Here is a 21,534-nt window from a genome sequence, read left to right as displayed (position 1 = left end):
TTATCGTGACGCTAAAAGCAATTAAACTCTGGAATTTGTTGCCAGAGGATGTGGTTAGTGCAGTTAGTATAGCTGTGTTTAAAAAAGGATTGGATAGGTTCTTGGAGGAGAAGTCCATTACCTGCTATTAAGTTCACTTAGAGAATAGCCACTGCTATTTCTAGCAACGGTAACATGGAATAGACTGTTTTGGGGTACTTGCCAGGTTCTTATGGCCTGGATTGGCCACTGTTGGAAACAGGATGCTGGGCTTGATGGACCCTTGGTCTGACCCAGTATGGCATTTTCTTATGTTCTTATGTTCTTATGTTGTATGATCTGAGTTGTTTTGTGGTTAAATAATATTCCCATTTTTATTGTAGCTCAGTAAATATAATTATAAACAACAATGGATTCAACTCTTCAGCGCCATCCATGCTAGCTGCTCCCCTCTAAATTCATACCCCTCGGGGTGGGATGGGGTTCCCCCTCCAAATTTTCAAGTTGCCGGTAAACAAAGGGAGGGGAGTGTCTTTCCTTGGTGATGCATCAGCGGGCTGTCCTACTATAAGATAAGACCAGGGCCTTGGAAAGAGAATTTATTCAATTGATCAGAACCAGCCCTGATCAATTGAATAAATTCTCTTTCCAAGGCCCCGGTCTTGTTTTGTTTTCTTCACATGTGTGGCTACTCTAGACCGTTTACCGTCCTGTTTTGTGGGTCCGTCCTACTATAAAAACACGACTGTGCAAGAGGGGTCTCAAGTTATTCCAATAACAGGGTGGACTTCCAGTTGCCTAAGTTCACTCTGATGGGGAGGGTAATTTTCAAACAGTCCACATAGTAGTAAAGTATGTGTGTTTAGAAAGACTGTACAAGAAGAGGGAACAGAGCTTGTGAAAGCGAGCTGGTAAGGAGCAAGGTTATTTCTTGTGACTCCATCTGGGATCATGACCCACACCTTGGCAACCCCTGTTCTAATGTCAGTGCATGTTTGAATCTAGATATCATGCTAGCAAAAAACTGTGCAGTTTCTAAATTCAAACAGGCACATATGCCAGTAAGACTGCATGCATAACATTTCTGCACTAACCAAAGAAATTCACAACTCATCTAATTGTGCATTTGATTTACTCCTTTTTGAACATTGAATGCTGTTGTGTTAAAGTGATTTGTCAGCATAAAACAAGAACAATAAATGGGAAGATATTGATAGGAGAAAACAGCATAATGTTATGAATAAGTTTAATTATTAATGATTTTGAACATAACGAGGACAATAAGGGCATTCTTTAACAGTTAATAGTATAATGAATTAGTGACTGAAAAACTAGTAAAATAAAGAGGAAGAAATCTGCCTTCTTGATTTGCTAGTACTCTTTAATTTTATTCCAGTATCTCACAGTTTCAAATGTTTATTTACCAGGCTGTGTTAAGAAGTTCACGTGTTGTCAAGTCAGCATTGAAGATGGGAGAGGAAAATTATGGTGGACATTTAGGAAAACCTGCTTCAGGATAGTTGAACACAATTGGTTTGAGAGCTTCATTATCTTTATGATTCTCCTCAGCAGTGGAGCCCTGGTGAGTCAAAGCTGTGATTCCCGATTTACTGCCAATCAGTTCTGTCTGTGAGCAAACAAACAGGGTCATTCTTTACTGTGCGATGTGCCGGTATCGTGGCGGTATTATTCAAATTAGGGGAAGGGGAGGAGTGTGGGTGGGATTTGGGCGGAGTTATCGCCTGGCAGCACTGTGGGCGATAATGTTTTTCACATTATCACCGGCAGCACCATGAGAAATAACACCACCTTTTCCCATGGCACTGTGGGGTGATAGTGGGTGGTGTGGTCATATCGCAGCGAGCGAAACTGCTCTACTGTGATGCAGCCGGCTGCCCACTATCTCCTCCGCACCCCCTTTTTTTTTTGCGACACATCTAGGGGAAACTGAGGAGCAACTCTTACCAGTGCTAAGAATGATTAGAGAAATATATAGAAAATGTATTTGTTTTATTTATTTATTTTTACAGATTTATATCCAGCTCACAACCAAAGTTCACGGCGGGTTACAAACAAGCGTACATAAAATACAGAGGTATATCATAACTGGGTGATCCTTTATATTTAGTTACATGAGCAATATTTTAAGAGGGAAGCATAAACTATTTTATTCTTGCAACAAAACATTTTTTTTAATTCTTACAAATAAAATAAATATGAACAGATTTGTTTTACTTGCATTGTTTTAGCTAAGCAAGTGTGGAAATGTATTATATCTGCTTTCTCTATGGAAACAAATAGGGATGTGAATCGTTTTTCAACGATTAAAATTATCGTCCGATAATTTTAAAATCGTCTTAAATCGTTAAAGAACACGATACAATAGGAATTCTAATGAATTATCGTTAAAAAATCGTTAATCGGGTTAGTGCGCACTAACAGAAAATGATACAAATTGACACTTTTCAGGTCAGTTAGGAATGAATATGTATTCCTATTGGCTGGCTGCCCTCTTATTTATTGATGTTACCAAGGTTCCCACTGAGGTGATGGTTGGGGGGATGGGAAATGGAAACGGTTGGTAGCTTGACAAAAAAAGTTATGTGATCAGTCAATGTGACTAGAACTTGTGCCTATCCCTGATACCGGGAGTGTTGTGATCTTCCTGCACACAGTTCTCTAACCCTGATACCGGGAGTGTTGTGATCTTCCTGCACGCAGTGCCCTAACCCTGATACCGGGGGTGTTGTGATCTTCCTGCACTGAGCAGGGATACGGCACTGCATGCAGGAAGATCACAACACTCCCGGTATCAGGGTTAGGGCACTGTGTGCAGGAAGATCACAACACTCCCGGTATCAGGGATACGGCACTGCATGCAGGAAGATCACAACACTCCCGGTATCAGGGATAGGGCACTGAGTGCAGGAAGATCACAACACCCCCGGTATCAGGGATAGGGCACTGCATGCAGGAAGATCACAACACTCCCGGTATCAGGGTTAGGGCACTAGTGTGTGCAGGAAGATCACAACACTCCCAGTATCAGGGATATGGCACTGAGTGCAGGAAGATCACAACACAACACAATGCACTGTCAAGTTAAGTGTAAAACATTGATAAAACAAGCGAAGAGAGAATTTGAAATGAAGTTGGCCATAGAGGCAAAAACTCATAATAAAAACTTTTTTAAATACATCCAAAGCAAGAAATCTGTGAGGGAGTCGGTTGGACCATTAGATGACCGAGGGGTTAAAGGGGCTCTTAGGGAAGATACAGCCATTGCAGAAAGACTAAATGAATTCTTTGCTTCCGTGTTTACTAATGAGGATGTTGGGGAGATACCAGTTCCGGAGTTGGTTTTCAGGGGTGATGAGTCAGACAAACTGAACGAAATCACTGTCAACCTGGAAGATGTAGTAGGCCAGATTGACAAACTAAAGAGTAGCAAGTCACCTGGACCGGATGGTATGCATCCTAGGGTACTAAAGGAACTCAAAAATTAAATTTCTGACCTACTAGTTAAAATTTGTAACCTATCATTAAAATCATCCATTGTACCTGAAGACTGGAGGGTGGCCAATGTAACCCCAATATTTAAAAAAGGCTCCAGGGGTGATCCGGATAACTATAGACCAGTGAGCCTAACTTCAGTGTCGGGAAAAATAGTGGAAACTATCCTCAAGATCAAAATTGTAGAGCATATAGAAAGACATGATTTAATGGAACACAGTCAACATGGATTTACCCAAGGGAAGTCTTGCCTAACAAACCTGCTTCATTTTTTTGAAGGGGTTAATAAACATGTGGATAAAGGTGAACCGGTAGATGTAGTGTATTTGGATTTTCAGAAGGTGTTTGACAAAGTCCCTCATGAGAGGCTTCTACGAAAACTAAAAAGTCATGGGATAGGAGGCGATGTCGTTTCGTGGATTACAAACTGGTTAAAAGACAGGAAACAGAGAGTAGGACTAAATGGTCACTTTTCTCAGTGGAAAAGGGTAAACAGTGGAGTGCCTCAGGGATCTGTACTTGGACCGGTGCTTTTCAATATATATATCAATGATCTGGAAAGGAATACGACGAGTGACGTTATCAAATTTGCGGATGATACAAAATTATTCAGAGTAGTTAAATCACAAGCAGACTGTGATACATTACAGGAGGACCTTGCAAGACTGGAAGATTGGGCATCCAAATGGCAGATCAAATTTAATGTGGACAAGTGCAAGGTGTTGCATATAGGGAAAAATAACCCTTGCTGTAGTAACACGATGTTAGGTTCCATATTAGGAGCTACCACCCAGGAAAAAGATCTAGGTGTCATAGTAGATAATACATTGAAATTGTTGGCTCAGTGTGCTGCAGCAGTCAATAAAGCAAATAGAATGTTAGGAATTATTAGGAAGGGAATGGTTAATAAAACGGAAAATATCATAATGCCTCTGTATCGCTCCATGGTGAGACCGCACCTTGAATATTGTGTACAATTCTGGTCGCCGTATCTCAAAAAAGATATAGTTGCAATGGAGAAGGTACAGAGAAGGGCAACCAAAATGATAAAGGGGATGGAACAGCTCCCCTATGAGGAAAGGCTGAAGAGATTAGGGCTTTTCAGCTTGGAGAAGAGACGGCTGAGGGGGGATATAATAGAGGTCTTTAAGATCATGAGAGGTCTTGAACAAGTAGATGTTACTCGGTTATTTACACTTTCGAATAATAGAAGGACTAGGGGGCATTCCATGAAGTTAGCAAGTAGCACATTTAAGACTAATCGGAGAAAATTCTTTTTCACTCAACGCACAATAAAGCTCTGGAATTTGTTGCCAGAGGATGTGGTTAGTGCAGTTAGTGTAGCTGGGTTCAAAAAAGGTTTGGATAAGTTCTTGGAAGAGAAATCCATTAACTGCTATTAATCAAGTTTACTTAGGGAATAGCCACTGCTATTAATTGCATCAGTAGCATGGGATCTTCTAGGTGTTTGGGTAATTGCCAGGTTCTTGTGGCCTGGTTTGGCCTCTGTTGGAAACAGGATGCTGGGCTTGATGGACCCTTGGTCTGACCCAGCATGGCAATTTCTTATGTTCTTATGTTCTTAACACCCCTGGTATCAGGGATAGGGCACTGCGTGCAGGAAGATCACAACACTCCCAGTATCAGGGATATGGCACTGAGTGCAGGAAGATCACAACACCCCTGGTATCAGGGATAGGGCACTGCCTGCAGGAAGATCACAACACTCCTGGTATCAGGGTTAGGGCACTGTGTGCAGGAAGATCACAACACTCCCGGTATCAGGGATAGGGCACTGTGTGCAGGAAGATCACAACACCCCTGGTATCAGGGTTAGGGCACTGCGTGCAGGAAGATCACAACACTCCCAGTATCAGGGATATGGCACTGAGTGCAGGAAGATCACAACACCCCTGGTGCCAGGGTTAAGGCACTGTGTGCAGGAAGATCACAACACCCCTGGTATCAGGGTTAGGGCACAAGTTCTAGTCACATTGACTGATCACATTACTTTTTTTGTCAAGCTACCAACTGTTTCCATTTCCCATCCCCCATATACTGTCAGTGGGAACCTTGGTAACATGAATAAATAAGAGGGCAGCCAATAGGAATACATATTCATTCCTAAACTGACCTTATCTGACCTGAAAAGTGTCAAATTGTATCATTTTCTGTTAGTGCGCGCTAATTTCCTGTTAGCGCGCACTAACTCCCGTTAGCGCGCACTAACTCCCGTTAGTGCGCACTAATCGGAAAAACCGATTTTTTAACTAAAAAATCGTGCCAAACACGATTTTCTTCTCCTGCCAGACGATTTCAATCGTTAAGTCGATCGGGCACACGATTCACATCCCTAGAAACAAATCACAATGATATAAAACTTCACTGGAGCTTCAAACTGGTAGTGATCCCAAAATTCTGATTTGTAAGTGACAAATTTTGGGGTAAAATTTCAATTGAACAGCTTAACAGCAGAATATATATATATATATGTACTTTTAAGCCTGCACAATACAAACCAACAGGGTCATACTTTATTGTGCAATGTGTCGGTATCGCGTGCGGTATTATTAAAATTAGGGGAAGGGGAGGAGTGTGGGTGAGGTTTGGGCAGAGTTAGCTCCCGGCAGTGCTGTGGGCGATAATGTTTTTCACATTATCGCCGGCAGCACCGCAGGAAATTGCTACACCTTTTCTCTTGGCGCTATGGGGGCGATAGTGTGCGGTGTGATCACACTGCGGCGGGCGAAACCACACAGCCGCAATGAAGCCGACTGCCCAGTATTGCGCCCCCCCCCCCCCCAATTTTTATTCACGACATATCTATAAATATAGCAGAATGATAAATCTAAGGGCAAATTTCAAACTCCGGTATCTCATATTTGAAAATCACCCTGCTGCATATGGGCTTGGAAGTACTCATATACCTTTGAAATTAGGTACCCTTTTGAAAATCTTTAAAAGGACAGCCGTGTTAATCTCGTATAGCAAAAATGACAGGACTCGAGTGGCACCTTATTGACTAACCTATTTTTTGAAGCACGAGCTTTCGAGTACAGAAGTAGACTCTGTCCTTAAAAGCTCATGCTTCAATAAAGTGGTTAGTCTATAAGGTGCCTTCTGAAAATGTATCCCATTTTTCCAAAGTTCATTCTTTAAAAGTCTACAGTCTTGGAGACTTATTCACTAAACTGTGGTAAATAACAGTAATTACCACATGGTTATCATTAAAATTGCATGGTAATCGATAATGACTATTATCTATTCAAACATTCAGAGACGGCGTGGGCTAAGCAACGTACATTTATCTTGAACCACTACACATCTCCGGTCCCGCTCATTAGACATACCTTCCTCGCGCCCCCGCCTTTCCATCCCCACCCCTCCTAATCACCTTATGTCATGAGCCGCCCCACCCACTATGCTCCGGTCTCCTATATAAGCCCCAATCGCCGATCAGTCAATCAACTCTTCAGCTCTTGCCCTGCTAACTTCATATATTTGTACTTTCCAGTAATGTTATAATAGTTCTATTAAGTAATCTCTTTCTCATATACAATTTCGTTTTGTAATGTTACACAATGTTCTAGGTTAACTGTATGTATCATGTTGTTCTCATGTAAACCGGAGTGAAGGCAGAATGCTATACTTCGGTATATAAAAGATCATAAATAAATAAATAAATAAATAAATAAATAATGTGTATCATCTTATTCAGAAAGCTAGGAGGTGTAGTTATAAAAATATCGCATGAAATGAAATACTGCTTTGCGTGGATATTTTCTTGCTCTATAAAAGCCAATTTCCTGTTCCTGCTCCTTTGAGGGTTGGTTAGACACGGGAGGAGAAAGGATTAGAAAGTGAGAGAAAGAATTTTTCTGGAGAAGAAGCTATAGATTTTGATTATCTGACTGCTGTCTTTTCTTGTTTTTCCTAGTGTCATTACCTTTCCCATTGTTCATAGTCTTTATGAGTTAAAGAAGTTTTGTTTATTTATTTATTTATTGGATCTTATATACCGTCACTCAGATTCTATCACAACAGTTTACAACAACAATAAATACATTATAACGATAAAACAGCCAAGTAAAACATAAAACAATATAAAACTTAAAAATTAAAACTAATAGCGACATTTCATAAATGATCCTAAAATACATCAAAACTCCTATTCACTGCTCCTCCTTTCTCCTAAAACTATTCTGAGAATCCTTATAACCTAAAACAGTAAAATCAACACATTAATACATAAAACAGTAAAAATAAAACATAAAATGAACTACTATATCAGCTCTAAAATCCATCTTGTCTGTCTCCTCTGTCCTTTATGTTTAGAACTGTGGTTCTCAACCTTTTTTTGGCCTGGAAACACCTGACAGATGGTTCTCACTTACGTGACACACTAAACATGTGACCATCACGAGGCTAAATGTAAACATGCACTCTGCATTCACAGGAATCCCCTCAACCCCCAGCAATGAATGCAGAGCAGATCTAGGGCATTATCCTGTACAATTTGTCATACAAAAAAGATTTTCTGGTTCTGATGACATCTCAGTAAATGCAAAACAAACTCCCTTTACTAGCAGGCACAATAGCCTTCCTTATAAAAAGACAGTAATTTACCACTAATGCATATCCTATTGAGAAAACACATCAAATAAGATTGATACAAATGCCTACATGCTAGTAAAATACCTCACCTCGGTCACACACCCAGAACTGACCTTCACCAAGTACAAAAAAACCACAAATTATAAATATGAACACAGAAACTGGAATGGAAAACAAAAAAAGCCACTCTGCATGCAGTGCCAACCTGGAGAAATGGAAAGAGAAATATAGCACCTAACAGACTCTCAGGATTTGCAATAATGCACACAAACTAACCCGCAAAAAGTTACACCTGTATTATGGAACACACTCAAACAGTAACAACCCTATCTAAGAAATACAACTATTAAACCAGGCCCTAAACACTAATACATTTCCTATTGGGAAAACAGAATAAGCCAAGCTGCTATAGAGCCCCAAACAGAAATAATTGTAAAGCTATACTAAAAATGTTTCAAAACAGCTGCTGAACAGAATAATATCCAACAATTAAAAACTCATAAAAATTATTAAAACATGTCCAAATATCAATAAAATATTTCAAAACAGCAGACATCGCATGTAACTCAATAATTAAAATGGCAGTCAATCAAGAAAAATAAATTTCAAAAGCCACATTTACTTACCCTCTCCAGCAACTCTCCTACTCCTTTCCCTTCCAGGCCAATAGCACTCACCAGAAGCAGCAAGGGCTGCTGAAGCTCTGTCCTCACAGTCCTCTTCCTTAGCACACACACACAGCCACCTCCAATTAGACCCAGTGACCAGTCTCGGTCTCTCTCACACCAGTCATCTTCCTGACCAGTCTCTCTCAATCACACTCATGCTCTCTTATATACAAGCTCTCAATTACACACAAATGCTCTCGCACCCATTCACATCAGCTCTCACCCAGGCTTCCATTCACACCCACACACACAAGCTCTCACCCAAGCACCCATCCATACCAGCTGTCATCCAGGCTTCCATTCACACCCACAGACACAAGCTCTCACCCATTCACATCCACAGACACAAGCTCTCACTTAGGCACCCATTCACACCCACAAACACAAGCTCTCACTTAGGCACCCATTCACACCCTCAGACACAAGCTCTCACCCAGGCACCCATTCACACCCACAGACACAAGCTCTCACTTAGGCACCCATTCACACTCAGACACAAATTCTCACCAAAAACAACTTCTTCCTTCACTGCAGGGATGGGCTCCAGTTCCGCTGCGGCTTTACTCCGGTGGGCCTTCTTTTTTCGGCGGCACAGGGATGGCCTCCCGTGGTGGCCTCGGTCGGGGGTCGGGTTTCCTCTTCGCCACTATGGGAATGGGCTCCCGTAACAGCTTTGCTTCATCGGGGTTGGGTTTTCCACTTTGCCGCTACGGAAATGGGCTCCCGTAGCGGCCTTGCTTCGTCGGGATCGGGTTTTCCTCTTCATCGCTATGGAGATGGGCTCCCATAGCGACCTTGCTTCGTCGAAGTCAGGTTTTCCTCTTCACCGCTAAGGGGATGGGCTCCCATAGCGGCCTTGCTTCGTCGGGGTCGGGTGTTCCTCTTCACTGCTACAGGGATGGGCTCCCTTAACGGCCTTGCTTCATCGGGGTTCGACACTGCCATTCCTTTCACCCCTTCCCCGGGCTATGCAATGCCTGCCTCACCGGCCAGTCAAAGGCTTCCTCCCTTCTTCCTACTCCCACTGACAGGTAGAAGGGAGGAGGCTTCCGATTGGCCTGCGCGGAGGCAGGCAGAATGAAGGAGGCTTACCAATGGGCAGTGGGGGTAGGAAGAAAGGAGGCTTCCAATTGGCCTGCGGGGGCTGGAAAAAAGGGAGAAGGAAAGTACAAAGGGGCAGTGGGACACCGGGAGACATGACACACTTGCTGGTGTTTTTTGCGACACACTGGTGTGTCGCCACACACCGGTTGAAAAGCGCTGATTTAGAGTATGAAATGACTGCTTGGGTGTGTGTGCTAGAGGTAAGAATGGCAAGTGGCAGGAGTGCAAGTGGGCATGAGAGGTGTGTGATTGGAGTGAGTGAGGAGGAATGCCGGAGTGATAATGGGTCAGAAGTAGCAGGGAGCTGCAGAACAGAGTGTGAGAGTGGTATTGGGGGGGGGGGGAGATAGTGAGAGGAGGGTAGGAGAGTGAGGAGGATGGAGGAAGGCAGGAGAGTGCCAGAAGGCAAAGAGAGTGGAGGAGGGGAAGGAAACATATCCCCACCCTGGAAATGGCAACCCTGAGTAGGTTGGGGCTGAGGGATGTGCACAGACTTTCTCCTATCACACTCATATACACTCAACGCATACACACTCTCTAACATACTGACACACACTTACATGTTCACTCACACACAACACTGTCACACTTTCAGACAGTCACACACACTCACTGACTCATACACACACCCAGTCATGCACACACACTGTCACACATGCTTATTGACATACACAAAAATGCTCAGTCACACACATAGTCTTACACGCTCACTGACTGACACTCTCACATGCTCAGTGACACACACAAAAGCTTAATCATGCACACGCTTTCTCATATGCTCACTGATACACACAAACGCTCAGACACTTTTTCAGATGCTCGGACACACATGCTCAGTCTCATACATGCTTTTTCATATGTTCACTGAGATACACAAACACTCAGTTGCACAAACACTTTCTCACATGCTCATTGACCCACACAAATGCTCAGTCTCACACACATTTTCTCACAACTGAGAAACACATACAGTCACAGTCTCAGACTGATCACTCTCACACTCTCTCTCACCCACCCCAAAAAATGCAGAAGCTGTAGCAGCAGCCTATTAACTTTAAAAATATATATATTTTTACTCACATTGGTGGTTAGGGGGATGTAGGCAAAGCCCAGAGTTAACAAGGTACCAGTGAGCTGGCTGCCTGTTGCTGTTGGAGAAGGCATTCTTTGCCTTAGGAAGGGGCAGGCTGTAAGTCTCGATACTCTGTTTTTTGGGTTTTTTCCAGGGCCTGAGGACTAGGGGGACCCGCAGCAGAGGAGCAGAAGGCATGCAGCATGGACCCAGGGATGAGGCAGCAGTGGGAGGCCTAAGGCCTTATGCACTAGATCAGATTTAATATGTACTAGAAAAGTTCCCTTGATATCAATGCCTGACTATGAATACCTCCCCTGTAATCAGTCTTTGTTTATTTGTTTGTTGAGTTAAATTATGAACGTCACTTTGTAAACAGTTGTGATCTACATATGGAACGAAAGTATATCAAATGTCTAAATCAATAAAATAAGGCCCGCCTCCCGAAGGGAGAGAGAGAACTTGAGGTATGAGGGGAGGTGGCTGAACTGTTTCCTGCCTCCACGGTGAAGGTGGTGAGCAGGTCCGAGACAGCAGCGGAAAGGGGAGTAGAAAGCTACTGCTGCTGCAACAGGAAACTTATTTTATTTTATTTATTTAGTTTATTTTATTTAACATTTTTATATACTGACATTCGTTAGAAACATCACATCGGTTTCTATAGAACTAGAAATGCAGCGTAACAGAGCTGTACAAAGAACTTAGTTTGAACAGGGGGGTGAGGGGAGAGGTATTCAAAACTATGACATGGGAAATTATAACAGACAAACTGAAAGTTATTAAAACTATAACAGGGGAGATTATAGTAGGCAGACAGCAAATTATAATAGGCAAAAGCAAATTGGGAATGATATGAAAGGCGATTCGTGACAGACACATCAATCACATGATTCACATAAATCGGAGGTCAAACAAGGGGGAAGGCGTATTAATTCTATAAGGGGAGGCTATAACAGGCAACTAGCAATTTGGAAATAATAGGATAAGCAGGCCGTAACAATTACAAAGATCACATAAAGATGGCTCTTTAAACAGGCATACCCCAACTCCTCTCAACCCTAATCATTGCTCTTCTCTGAACTATCTCAGCTCCCGCCCAGCCTCCATACCTTCTCCTTACCTCCCCCTCACCATCCTAGTACCCCCCTGCTCCCTTCCCCACACCTTTCCCCTGTACCCCGCAGCCTCCCTTCCACCCCGCCCGTCACCCTTCAGTAAACTTTCCCCGAAAGTACCTTACCATAATGTCCCCTTGTTCCCTCCACCCCTTCCTCCTCTCCCCCTTCGCTCCCTCCCTCCTCCCTCTGCATATAATTGTACATAAGTGCACTTGCCTCCCATATACTGTAAATAAGTTCATATACCAAGTTTATAAGTGCACACAAACACTGCTTATGCATATTTTATCTTAACATGGATAAGCAAATTCCATGTCGTTCAACAAAGTTATATCCCTGCTCTTTGACTCTCTATCCTGTACTTTCATATGTTATCCAGTTCGTATATTATCCAACTATTTCCCAGTTAGCCCTCCATCTTCGTTCATTGTAATTTCCTTTCTCAGTTACTTGTGAACCGACATGATATGTCCTACGAATGCCGGTATATAAAAAGTGTTAAATAAATAAATAAATCATAAAATCACTAATTACAGGGGCTGAGGCTATTTACAGGATAGAGAGAGGTTAAAATTGGAGCAAGAGTGTAGAGCAAATAGATCATATAATGATCACAAAATCACTAATTACAGGGTGATGAATCTAGTTAAAAAATATGATCGGAGAGAGGGAGAGAATGTGGGTTACGTGTTGCTTCTGTAGGCTTGTATGAACAGCCATGTTTTGAGATTTTGTTTGAATTTTTTGGGGCATAGTTCTTGTCGTAGATCAGGGGGCATGGTATTCCATAAGGTGAGTCTAGCAATAGATAGTGAGCGTTCATTTGTGGACATAAGGTGGGTGAGTTTAGGTGAAGGAGTTTGTAATGTTGCTAAGTATTGCGATCTAGTGGGCCTAGTGGAGGGGCGGAACAGTAGGGAGTCGCTAAACCAATGCATGTTGGGGTTGTGAAGGGCTTTGTAAATGAGGGAGAGTGTCTTGTAATTAATTCTGGTGGATATCGGGAGCCAGTAAAGTTGTTTGAGAATGGGGGTGATACGTTCTTTTTTGTGTGTACCAGTCAGGATGCATGCAGCAGCATTTTGGAGCATTTGTAGAGGGGCTAGGGTGTTTTTGGGGAGGCCTAGGAGGATGCTATTGGAGTAGTCGATTTTGGAGAGAATAATGGATTGAAGTACAGATCGGAAGTTGTTTAGGTGCAGTAGGGGTTTTAGTTTTTTTAGAGGGTGACGCCTAGGTCACATAAGTGTGGAGAGAAGTTGAAGGTGGGTGGGACATTGTTGGGGGGGGTAGTATTAATGGTATTGTGTTGGGGGGCAACGATCATAAGTTCTGTTTTGTTAGTGTTGAGGGCTAGGTGGAGCTTGGAAAGGAGTTTGTTGATGGACGACAGGGCGGAATCCCAAGTCTCGAGGGCTTTAGGTATGGAATCATTGATGGGGATAACTATTTGCACATCATCTGCATATATGAAATGCGGGAAAGAGAGCTCTGAGAGGAGGTGGCAAAGGGGCAGTAGGTAAATGTTGAAGAGTGTAGAGGAGAGAGAGGAACTTTGAGGTACACCTCAAGTTATGTTAATTGCCTTGGATTCGCTGGTACCTATTTTGACTTTGTAATTCCTGTTACTTATGAAGGATTTAAACCAGAGCAGTGGGATTCCAGAGATGCCTAATTCAGATAGCTGTTCCATTAGAATGTTGTGGCTAATGGTATCGAAGGCTGAGGAAATGTTGAGTATGGCCAGTATGTATGAATGCCCTTTGTCTAGACCTTTCAGGAGATAGTAGGTAAGGGTAGTCAGTAGAGTCTCCGTGCTACGATGTTTGCGAAAGCTGTGTTGAGATGCGAAGAGAAGTGGTGTTGTTCTAGGTAGTCTGTTAGTTGACGGTTAACAATTTTTTCAAGGACTTTTGCTATAAAAGGAAGATTAGATATGGGGCGGTAGTTCGCCAGATCTGAGGAGTCGAGTTTAGGTTTTTTAAGTATTGGTTTGACAATGGCTTGTTTGAGGGGGGAAGGCACAATTCCAAGTGTGATGTAACTATTAATAATACTAGCGAAGGGTTGGGCAATTATATTAGGGATGGATAGGAGGGATTTGGAAGGGATTGCGTCTGATGGATGTGTGGTTGGTCTCATTTTCTTCAGAATTGCTTCTGTTTCTGTGGAGGCAGTGGTCTCAAAGATGTTTAGTTTGGCATTATGGGTTTTAGTGGGGGCTTTAATAGGGGATGTGGATGTAGGGAATCGTGTTGTGAGTTTCGATATTTTATCATCGAAGTACTGTACAAGTTCCTCACATTTTATTTTGGCTTCCTCACTTGGGATGGAGGTTGTTGAGGTTTTGGTGAGGTCAGACACAAATGAGAAGAGGGCTCAGGGATTAAATTGTAGGTTATGGATTCTTTGAGCATAGAAGTCTCTTTTAGTTTTAAGAATATTTTCACGGTAGGAGTGTAGGAGGGATTTATATTTCGCTAATTGGGTGGGTGAGGGTTCCTTGCGCCATTTCTTTTCTTGCGTTCTCAGATTGTGGTTCAGAGTTTTTAATTCTGGAGTGTACCAGGACTTTTTGGTGTTGTGTACAGGGTTTATTTCTTTTGTTCTTAAGGGGCAGATCTTGTTGGCAATGTTGCAGGTAAGGTGGTTCCAGGATGAAAGAGCAGATTCTGTATCAGTTAAATCAAGTATTTTAAGCTGGTCAGAGAGGGCATCTATTAGATCGTCTCTGGTGCAAGTTTTTCTAAAGTGGATGGTTATTTTTGTGTTTGATCTGGGTGCATTGTTTTTTTTATAGAGCAGGAAGTGCGAATGAGGTAGTGATCTGACCAAGGGATGGGAGTGTAGGAGGGGGGGGGGGTCAGGAAGGAGTAAGGAATTAGTAAAGATTAGGTCAAGGGAATGGCCTGCTTTATGAGTGGGGTTAATTATGATCTGTTGGAATCCCATGGCATGGAGAGAGGTCAAGATTGTTTCACAAGTGTGTGATAGGGGAATGGTGTCTACATGCAGATTAAGGTCTCCAAGGATAATAGCTGGTGTGTCAAGTGATGTGTTAGAAGCAATAAGTTCGATGAGGGGAGATGGTTCCCTGTCTAGTATACCTGGTGGGGTGTAGATTAAGCATATTTGCAGATTAGGAGATTTGAACAGGCCTATTTCAAATTTGAGGGGGAGGTTGATTGGTTGCTGTAAAAGCTTGAAATCTTTTTTTACAGCAAGTAGAATATCTCCGCCTCTTTTCTTGGGTCTGGCAATTGAGAAGATATCATTCCTCAGTGACAGAAAACATCAGAGGAGGCTCACATCACGGGAGAAGCATGGCTGAGGCCTGGGGTTGGTCGCTGTGACCCCACAGGCATGAGGCCGCTGCAACCAACACTAACAATGTGATTGGCTGGACCAACCCACTGGGGCATGCCTGAAGCCCTGAGAGGCCAATCTGCCCTTGTTCTGAACCCCACCCCTAAATGCCCATAGCCTGCCCCTTTTTCTTGCAGGTATAAGGTATATGTAAATTGAATAATACATGCATGCTCTCAGCATTTATAAAATAACATATCAGAGAGTACATGCTACTTATGCATGAAACCCCTTTGAAAATGTACTCCATAATATTGTTTTTCAGTGCTAAGTACTGTGATAGCTAATCATAATCCAGTAGCTATCCCTGTACTCCAGGTTACAATTAGCTATTCTTTCTCTCAAAACAATCCCAGATGTAGGAACCCCTAGAGTAGTAGCTTTCTCCCTCTAGCCACCTAAACCTTGATCTCAGAAGCAAAAACTTATGTAAGCAAGCACTACCCTGCCTTCCACTTTCTGACCCTCCTATAGCCCAAACCCTCACACCAGAAAGTTCCCAGAGCTCTCTCCAACCCTTCTGGAATCTCAGCTCATGATTTCAGAGTGTCTTTTTTCTTTGCCAGCATGAGGGACACAATATTCCTGCTGGGATTAGAATGGAACCACTGCCTTGCAGCCCTTCACCACATCACATTAGGCAGCACCAATCTGCATAGCTCAGCAGTGCCAGCAGGAGAAAGGTGGGAGGAAGGGCAACAGTGGCTACAAGGAGTTGTGGCATCTAGGATCGAGGTTCAGGGCTGGAAGAGGAAGGGTTCATGGATTGGGTTGGGAACAGATCAGGGATTGGGGGGAGGTCTGTTTTTCAAAGGATATATCCTAGCTGCCAGTTATAGAAGCTTGACCGCTTGTAAAATATCATTCCTTTTCCAGATAAGTTTGTTTTTTTCCTCTTTGGTTCTTTATGAGCAAACACATTCTAATAGTCCAGCACCTAGGTCCTCATGCTTTCCATGCCTTACTACCAAGTTTTGCAATAGTCTAAACAGCAACCAACACTAATAAGGCTGTTGCCCTAACATCCAGCAACTTATGTGCCCATGGCCTTGCTGGACAGTGCCTGGGCATGGTTGGCATGATGATTCCCACCCAGCATGGTTGGCATACTGATTCCCACCCAGCTACCCCTTGGCCTCCATGTTGCTAGCTCATGTTTACTTTATCTGCACATTTTTTTCTCCTTAACTCCTCTCCACTTGCACCTGCTGTTGAGGAAGTGAAGGTTGGGTGTTAGCTTAACTTTTGTCTTACCACTGTCCTGAATGTCTATTCCAAGCATGCTTGAATCCTGTCATGGTTTTCGTTTGTATTACTTCTGTTAGTAGGCTATTAAGACATCTACTATCCTCTCAGTAAATTATTATTTTCTCAGGTTTTCTCTGAATCTTCCTCCCTGCAACTTCAGATCACAACCCCCTATCCTTGAATTTCCTTTCTTGTGGAAAATTTCACCTTCCCATATTTTAGTGAAGTCCCACCTTTCCCTTCCTTCCTTCAGTAAGTACATGATCAGTGTTTTAAACCTCTCTTTAAAGGTTTGGAGCCTATTTCATCGATTTATATTCTTCTTTTCAGCAGTTCAAAGCTGGTTACATTCAAGGTTTGTAGGTATTTCCCTATCCTTATTCAATAAAGATTAGTGTGCATGCAAAGGCTGTTTAGCATGTATCCAGATTAGCAGCCTATGCACTTAGGGCTTGATTTTCAAAAGCATTTACATACTTAAAACTGGGTTTTACACATGTAAATGCATTTTACCCATTTAAGTGGGTTTTCAAAAATTGCTACAATACATGCCATCGAATTGTCCATAGGATTTATCCATGTTAAGTGCACTTACACAGGTAAATGGCTTTTGAAAAGTTCTGTGATAGTATGTTACATTTACATGCACAACTCCTTTGAAAATTAATCTCTAAAGTTTAGAGCACAAGCTAAATTAGACCCTGAGGATATTAGCACATATGTGCTAAAAATAACAGGTATGTTTATGTAAATTAAGGAATGTCAAATGCAGATTAGGTTTTAGCGGGAGTTCACAAAATCATGTGGTATGCTGCCCTCCATGTTCTATTTAGACCTAAAATGTAACATCTGCCTTGGGCCACTTGTTTATGTTTTAGCATACATGCTATTTTAGGGGCTCAGCGCCGGTCAGCAAGAATTTTGGCTATCAGATGTACCAGAACTGATATCGTGAAAGTTTATTTACCGGACCTTGGGCCTTATTTTCCAATATCGCATTGGTAACGCATTAGGGGGCGTTACCAATGCAAATGAGGCTTCTTTCGTGCAGTGGGGAAAAATCGCGTGCGGCGATGTTTTCGCCATTCACGAAAACATTAGTCCCAGACAGCCTGTTGCAGGCTCGAGAGAGAGAGAGAGAGAGAGAGAGAGAGAGAGAGAGAGAGAGAGAGAGAGAGAGAGAGAGAGAGAGAGAGAGAGAGAGAGAGAGAGAGAGAGAGAGAGAGCGCCTTACTATAGTGCCTATGCCCTACATAGGTATTTTAACCCCTATGGGAGGGCCACCTACTAACTCGGGGTGGGGATTAGGTATGAGCGTCGGGGGTTGGGGGCCACTTTCGCATTCCACATGAGACCTACGGACTGAACAGTGGTCTCTAGTGCAGATTTGCTGGCCGTCGGAGTGAGGACGCTCACTCCAAGAAGTGGTTTGGGCAACGTTCTCTCTACCTAGCTTGATGGACACTCTACCTGGGCAACAACATGCTAGGTGGAGAGAATGTTGGCCAAATCTCCGCTTGGAGTGAGCGTCCTCACTCCGACGGCCAGCAAATCTGCACTAGAGACCACTGTTCAGTCCGTAGGTCTCATGTGGAATGCGAAAGTGGCCCCCAACCCCCGACGCTCATACCTAATCCCCACCCCGAGTTAGTAGGTGGCCCTCCCATAGGGGTTAAAATACCTATGTAGGGCATAGGCACTATAGTAAGTCTCTCTCTCTCTCTCTCTCTCTCTCTCTCTCTCTCTCTCTCTCTCTCTCTCTCTCTCTCTCTCTCTCTCTCTCTCAACAGGCTGTCTGGGACTATTGTGGATGGCGGTAATCCTTTTCAGGCCCGTTTCGCCGCACACGATACACAGGTTCCCGCTTTACATATGCTCCGCCCCAACTCCGCCCCCTGAATGACTAATTCGTGTTAACAGCTGTTAACGCGAATTTATCGCACGCGGTAAAGTGCTTGGAAAATGAGGCCCCTTGTGCTATAATACATATTCCTCACATCTCTTTGGAAAAGAAAAAATACCAACACACTTTGAGGCAATTTTCAAAAGAATTTACAGGCTTCAGAAAACTGCTACGCTTAATCGTGCAGCTCCTTTGAAAATTCATTTCATAGGGCTGAGTTGTCAAAAGATTTTAAATGCATAACTGGGCTTTTGAAAATTGCTATGATATACACTACTTTTATGTGTGTAACGCCTTAGAAAATTACCTCCACTGTTTTTTGTAACTTCCTACACAAAACCACCTTTAATTGCACCTCAAAAATATCTTTTCAAATCAAAGATTAACAGCCTTCAAATGTTAAGAACATAAGATTTGCCATACACGGTCAGTCCAAAAGGCCATAAAGCCCAGTAGCCTGTTTCCAAAAGTGGTCAATCTATGTCACAAGTACCTGGCAGGATCCCAAAAAGTCAATAGATTCCAAGAATAAACAGTGGATTTCCCCAAATACACCTTAATAATGGTTTATGGACTTTTCCTCCTGGAACTTGTCTAAATCATTTTTAAACTCAGCTACACTAAGGGGTAGATTTTCAAAGGGTTACGCGCATAACTTACACACGCAAGCCCCGGGAAGTGTGTATGTAGGGCTGGGGGGTGGGTTAGATAGGGGAAGGGAGGGGAAGGTGGGGGGGGGCGGAACGAAAGAAAAGTTCCCTAGGGCTCAGCGCGTGCATGTTATAAAATTGGGTGTACATTTGTGCATGCCGGGTAGCGCGCACAAATGTACCCAGCGTGCGTAGGATTAAAAATCTGCCCCTAACAGCTTTTACCACATCCTCCAGCAACAAATTTTAGAGCTTAATTATGCTTTAAGTTAAAAAGTATTTTCTCCTATTTGTTTTAAATGTACTATCTAGTAACTTTATTGTATGTCCTCTAATCTTGTACTTTTTGAAATAGTAAATAACAGATTCACATTTATCAGTTCCATTCCACTCATTATTTTATAGACCTCTATCATATCTCCCCTCAGCCATCTCTTCTCCAAGCTGAAGAGCCCTAACTTCTTTAGCCTTTCCTCATAGAGGAATTGTTGCATTCCCTTTATCATTTTGGTCTTCCTTCTTTATATCTTTTCTAATTTTGCTATATCTTTTTTGAGATGCAGTGACCAAAATTGCATACAATATAGTACTCAAGGTATGGTTGCACCATGGAGCAGTACAGAGGCATCATGTTTTTTTCTATTCTCCATTCTTTTCCTAATAATTCCTAGCATTCTATTTGCTTTCTTGGCTGGCCCCGCACACTAAGCAGATGATTTTCAACATATTATTCACCATGATGCCTAGATCCTTTTCCTGGGTGGTGACTTCTAATGTGGACCCTTGTATTGTGTAGCTGTAATTTAGGTTGCTCTTCCCTATGTGCATCACTTTACACTTGTCCACATTAAATTTAATTTGCCATTGGATCCCCTGTCTCAAAAAGTCGTCTTGCAATTTCTAAAAATCCTCTTGTGAGGACTTTGAACAATTTTGTATCTTCTGAAAATTTGATCATATCACTCATTGTTTCCATTTCCAGGCCATTTTTACATATGTACAAAAGCAGTGGGAACATTAGATCTCTGGGGCACTCCATTGAGAAAATTTACCATTTAGTCCTACTCTCTGATTTCTATCCTTTAACCAGTTTCCAGTCTACAATAGGTCATTCCCTCCTATCCCATAACTTCTTAATTTCTTCAGGAGTCTCTCATGAGGGACTTTGTTAAACACTTTCTGAAAATCCGGATACAATGGCCTGGATTAACTAATGCCACAAGGCTTAGTGAATCCTGGCGATAACGGTGGGCAGGGGGGGAAGGAGGGGGCGGTCCTGCGCTAGCTGGCAGCGATCGCACCTCCGCGGCGTCGCGCCGAATAACTACACCATAAAAGGTGTAGTTATTCGGCGCAAATTAGGCAGCGAAAAGATTCCTTACCTTTTTGTTGTCTGCGCCGTCTTCGCGGAGTCGGCCCCAGCGACGCCCCAACTCCTCCTCTTCCGGGTCTGACTGCACCCTGATGTCCCCTTCGCAGGCGTTTGCAGACATTGTTGTACACTTTGCACTGTATAAGGCACAGTGGGCCGGATTTTAAAAAGGTTACGCGTGCCAGACCTATTTTAAATAGGCCCGGTGGCACTCGTAAAGCCCCGGGGGGCTGTCTGGGGCGGGGCTAGGCGGTCCGGGGGCAGGGCCAGAGGCCTCCGACAGAGCGGCCATTGCAGCTCTTCGGAGGATTGTGTGCCGGCAGTTGGCCAGCAGGCGCAAAAGGTAAAATAAAGGTCGGGGGGTTAGAGTAGGGCTGGAGGGGGAAGGTTAAGGGAAGGGATGGGAAGGTTAGGTTAGGTTAGGTTAGGGGAAAGGGAACGGAGGAAGGCTGGTGGCTCGGCACTCACAAGGTGCACAATTGCGCATCCCCTTGTGCGCGCCGACCCTGGATTTTATAACATGCGCTTGCCTGCGCGCGCATGTTATAAAATCGGGCGTACATGTGCGAGCGCCGGGTAGCACGGGTAGCATGCGCACATGTAGGCCACACGCTCTTCTTTTAAAATCTACCCCGGTGGTTTTATTTGCTCTAATAAAGGGCCATTCCACAATTTCCTATAAAATGGCATGACTGAGATGGTTATTGCTGTCCTAGGTCTGGTTCTTCAGTCCAAAGACCATTACAGCTATTCTGAGTCTTGACCCAGAAAAGTGGTGTGGCAGTGAGGGCTTCATTGAGTCAACAAACCTGTTTGTTTGACTATGCAACTCATTTCTTAGCTCTTTTGAGATTCATCTGGACTGCTTTCTTCCTGCTATTGTAGCCTCAGCAAGCCTTGAATCAGCAACACTCTCCCCACAGTATG

At 43.2% G+C, this 21,534-nt stretch overlaps 1 protein-coding gene across 9 annotated transcripts in view; it reads left to right on the top strand.

The window, feature by feature from the left end:
• The window catches only part of LOC115093628 (sodium channel protein type 2 subunit alpha-like), a 523,144-nt gene that overhangs the window by 326,982 nt on the left and 174,628 nt on the right, over positions 1-21,534 (top strand). For all 9 annotated transcript variants that reach the window (XM_029605666.1, XM_029605660.1, XM_029605661.1 and 6 more), the window contains one exon: positions 1,407-1,561. In XM_029605666.1, coding sequence (XP_029461526.1) covers positions 1,407-1,561 — 155 coding nt within the window. The remainder of the gene's footprint in view (positions 1-1,406; positions 1,562-21,534) is intronic.

This window comes from Rhinatrema bivittatum, chromosome 6 (assembly GCF_901001135.1).
Source record: "Rhinatrema bivittatum chromosome 6, aRhiBiv1.1, whole genome shotgun sequence".
Classification (NCBI taxonomy): Eukaryota; Metazoa; Chordata; class Amphibia; order Gymnophiona; family Rhinatrematidae; genus Rhinatrema; species Rhinatrema bivittatum.
This window is presented reverse-complemented; position numbering and strand designations above follow the sequence as displayed.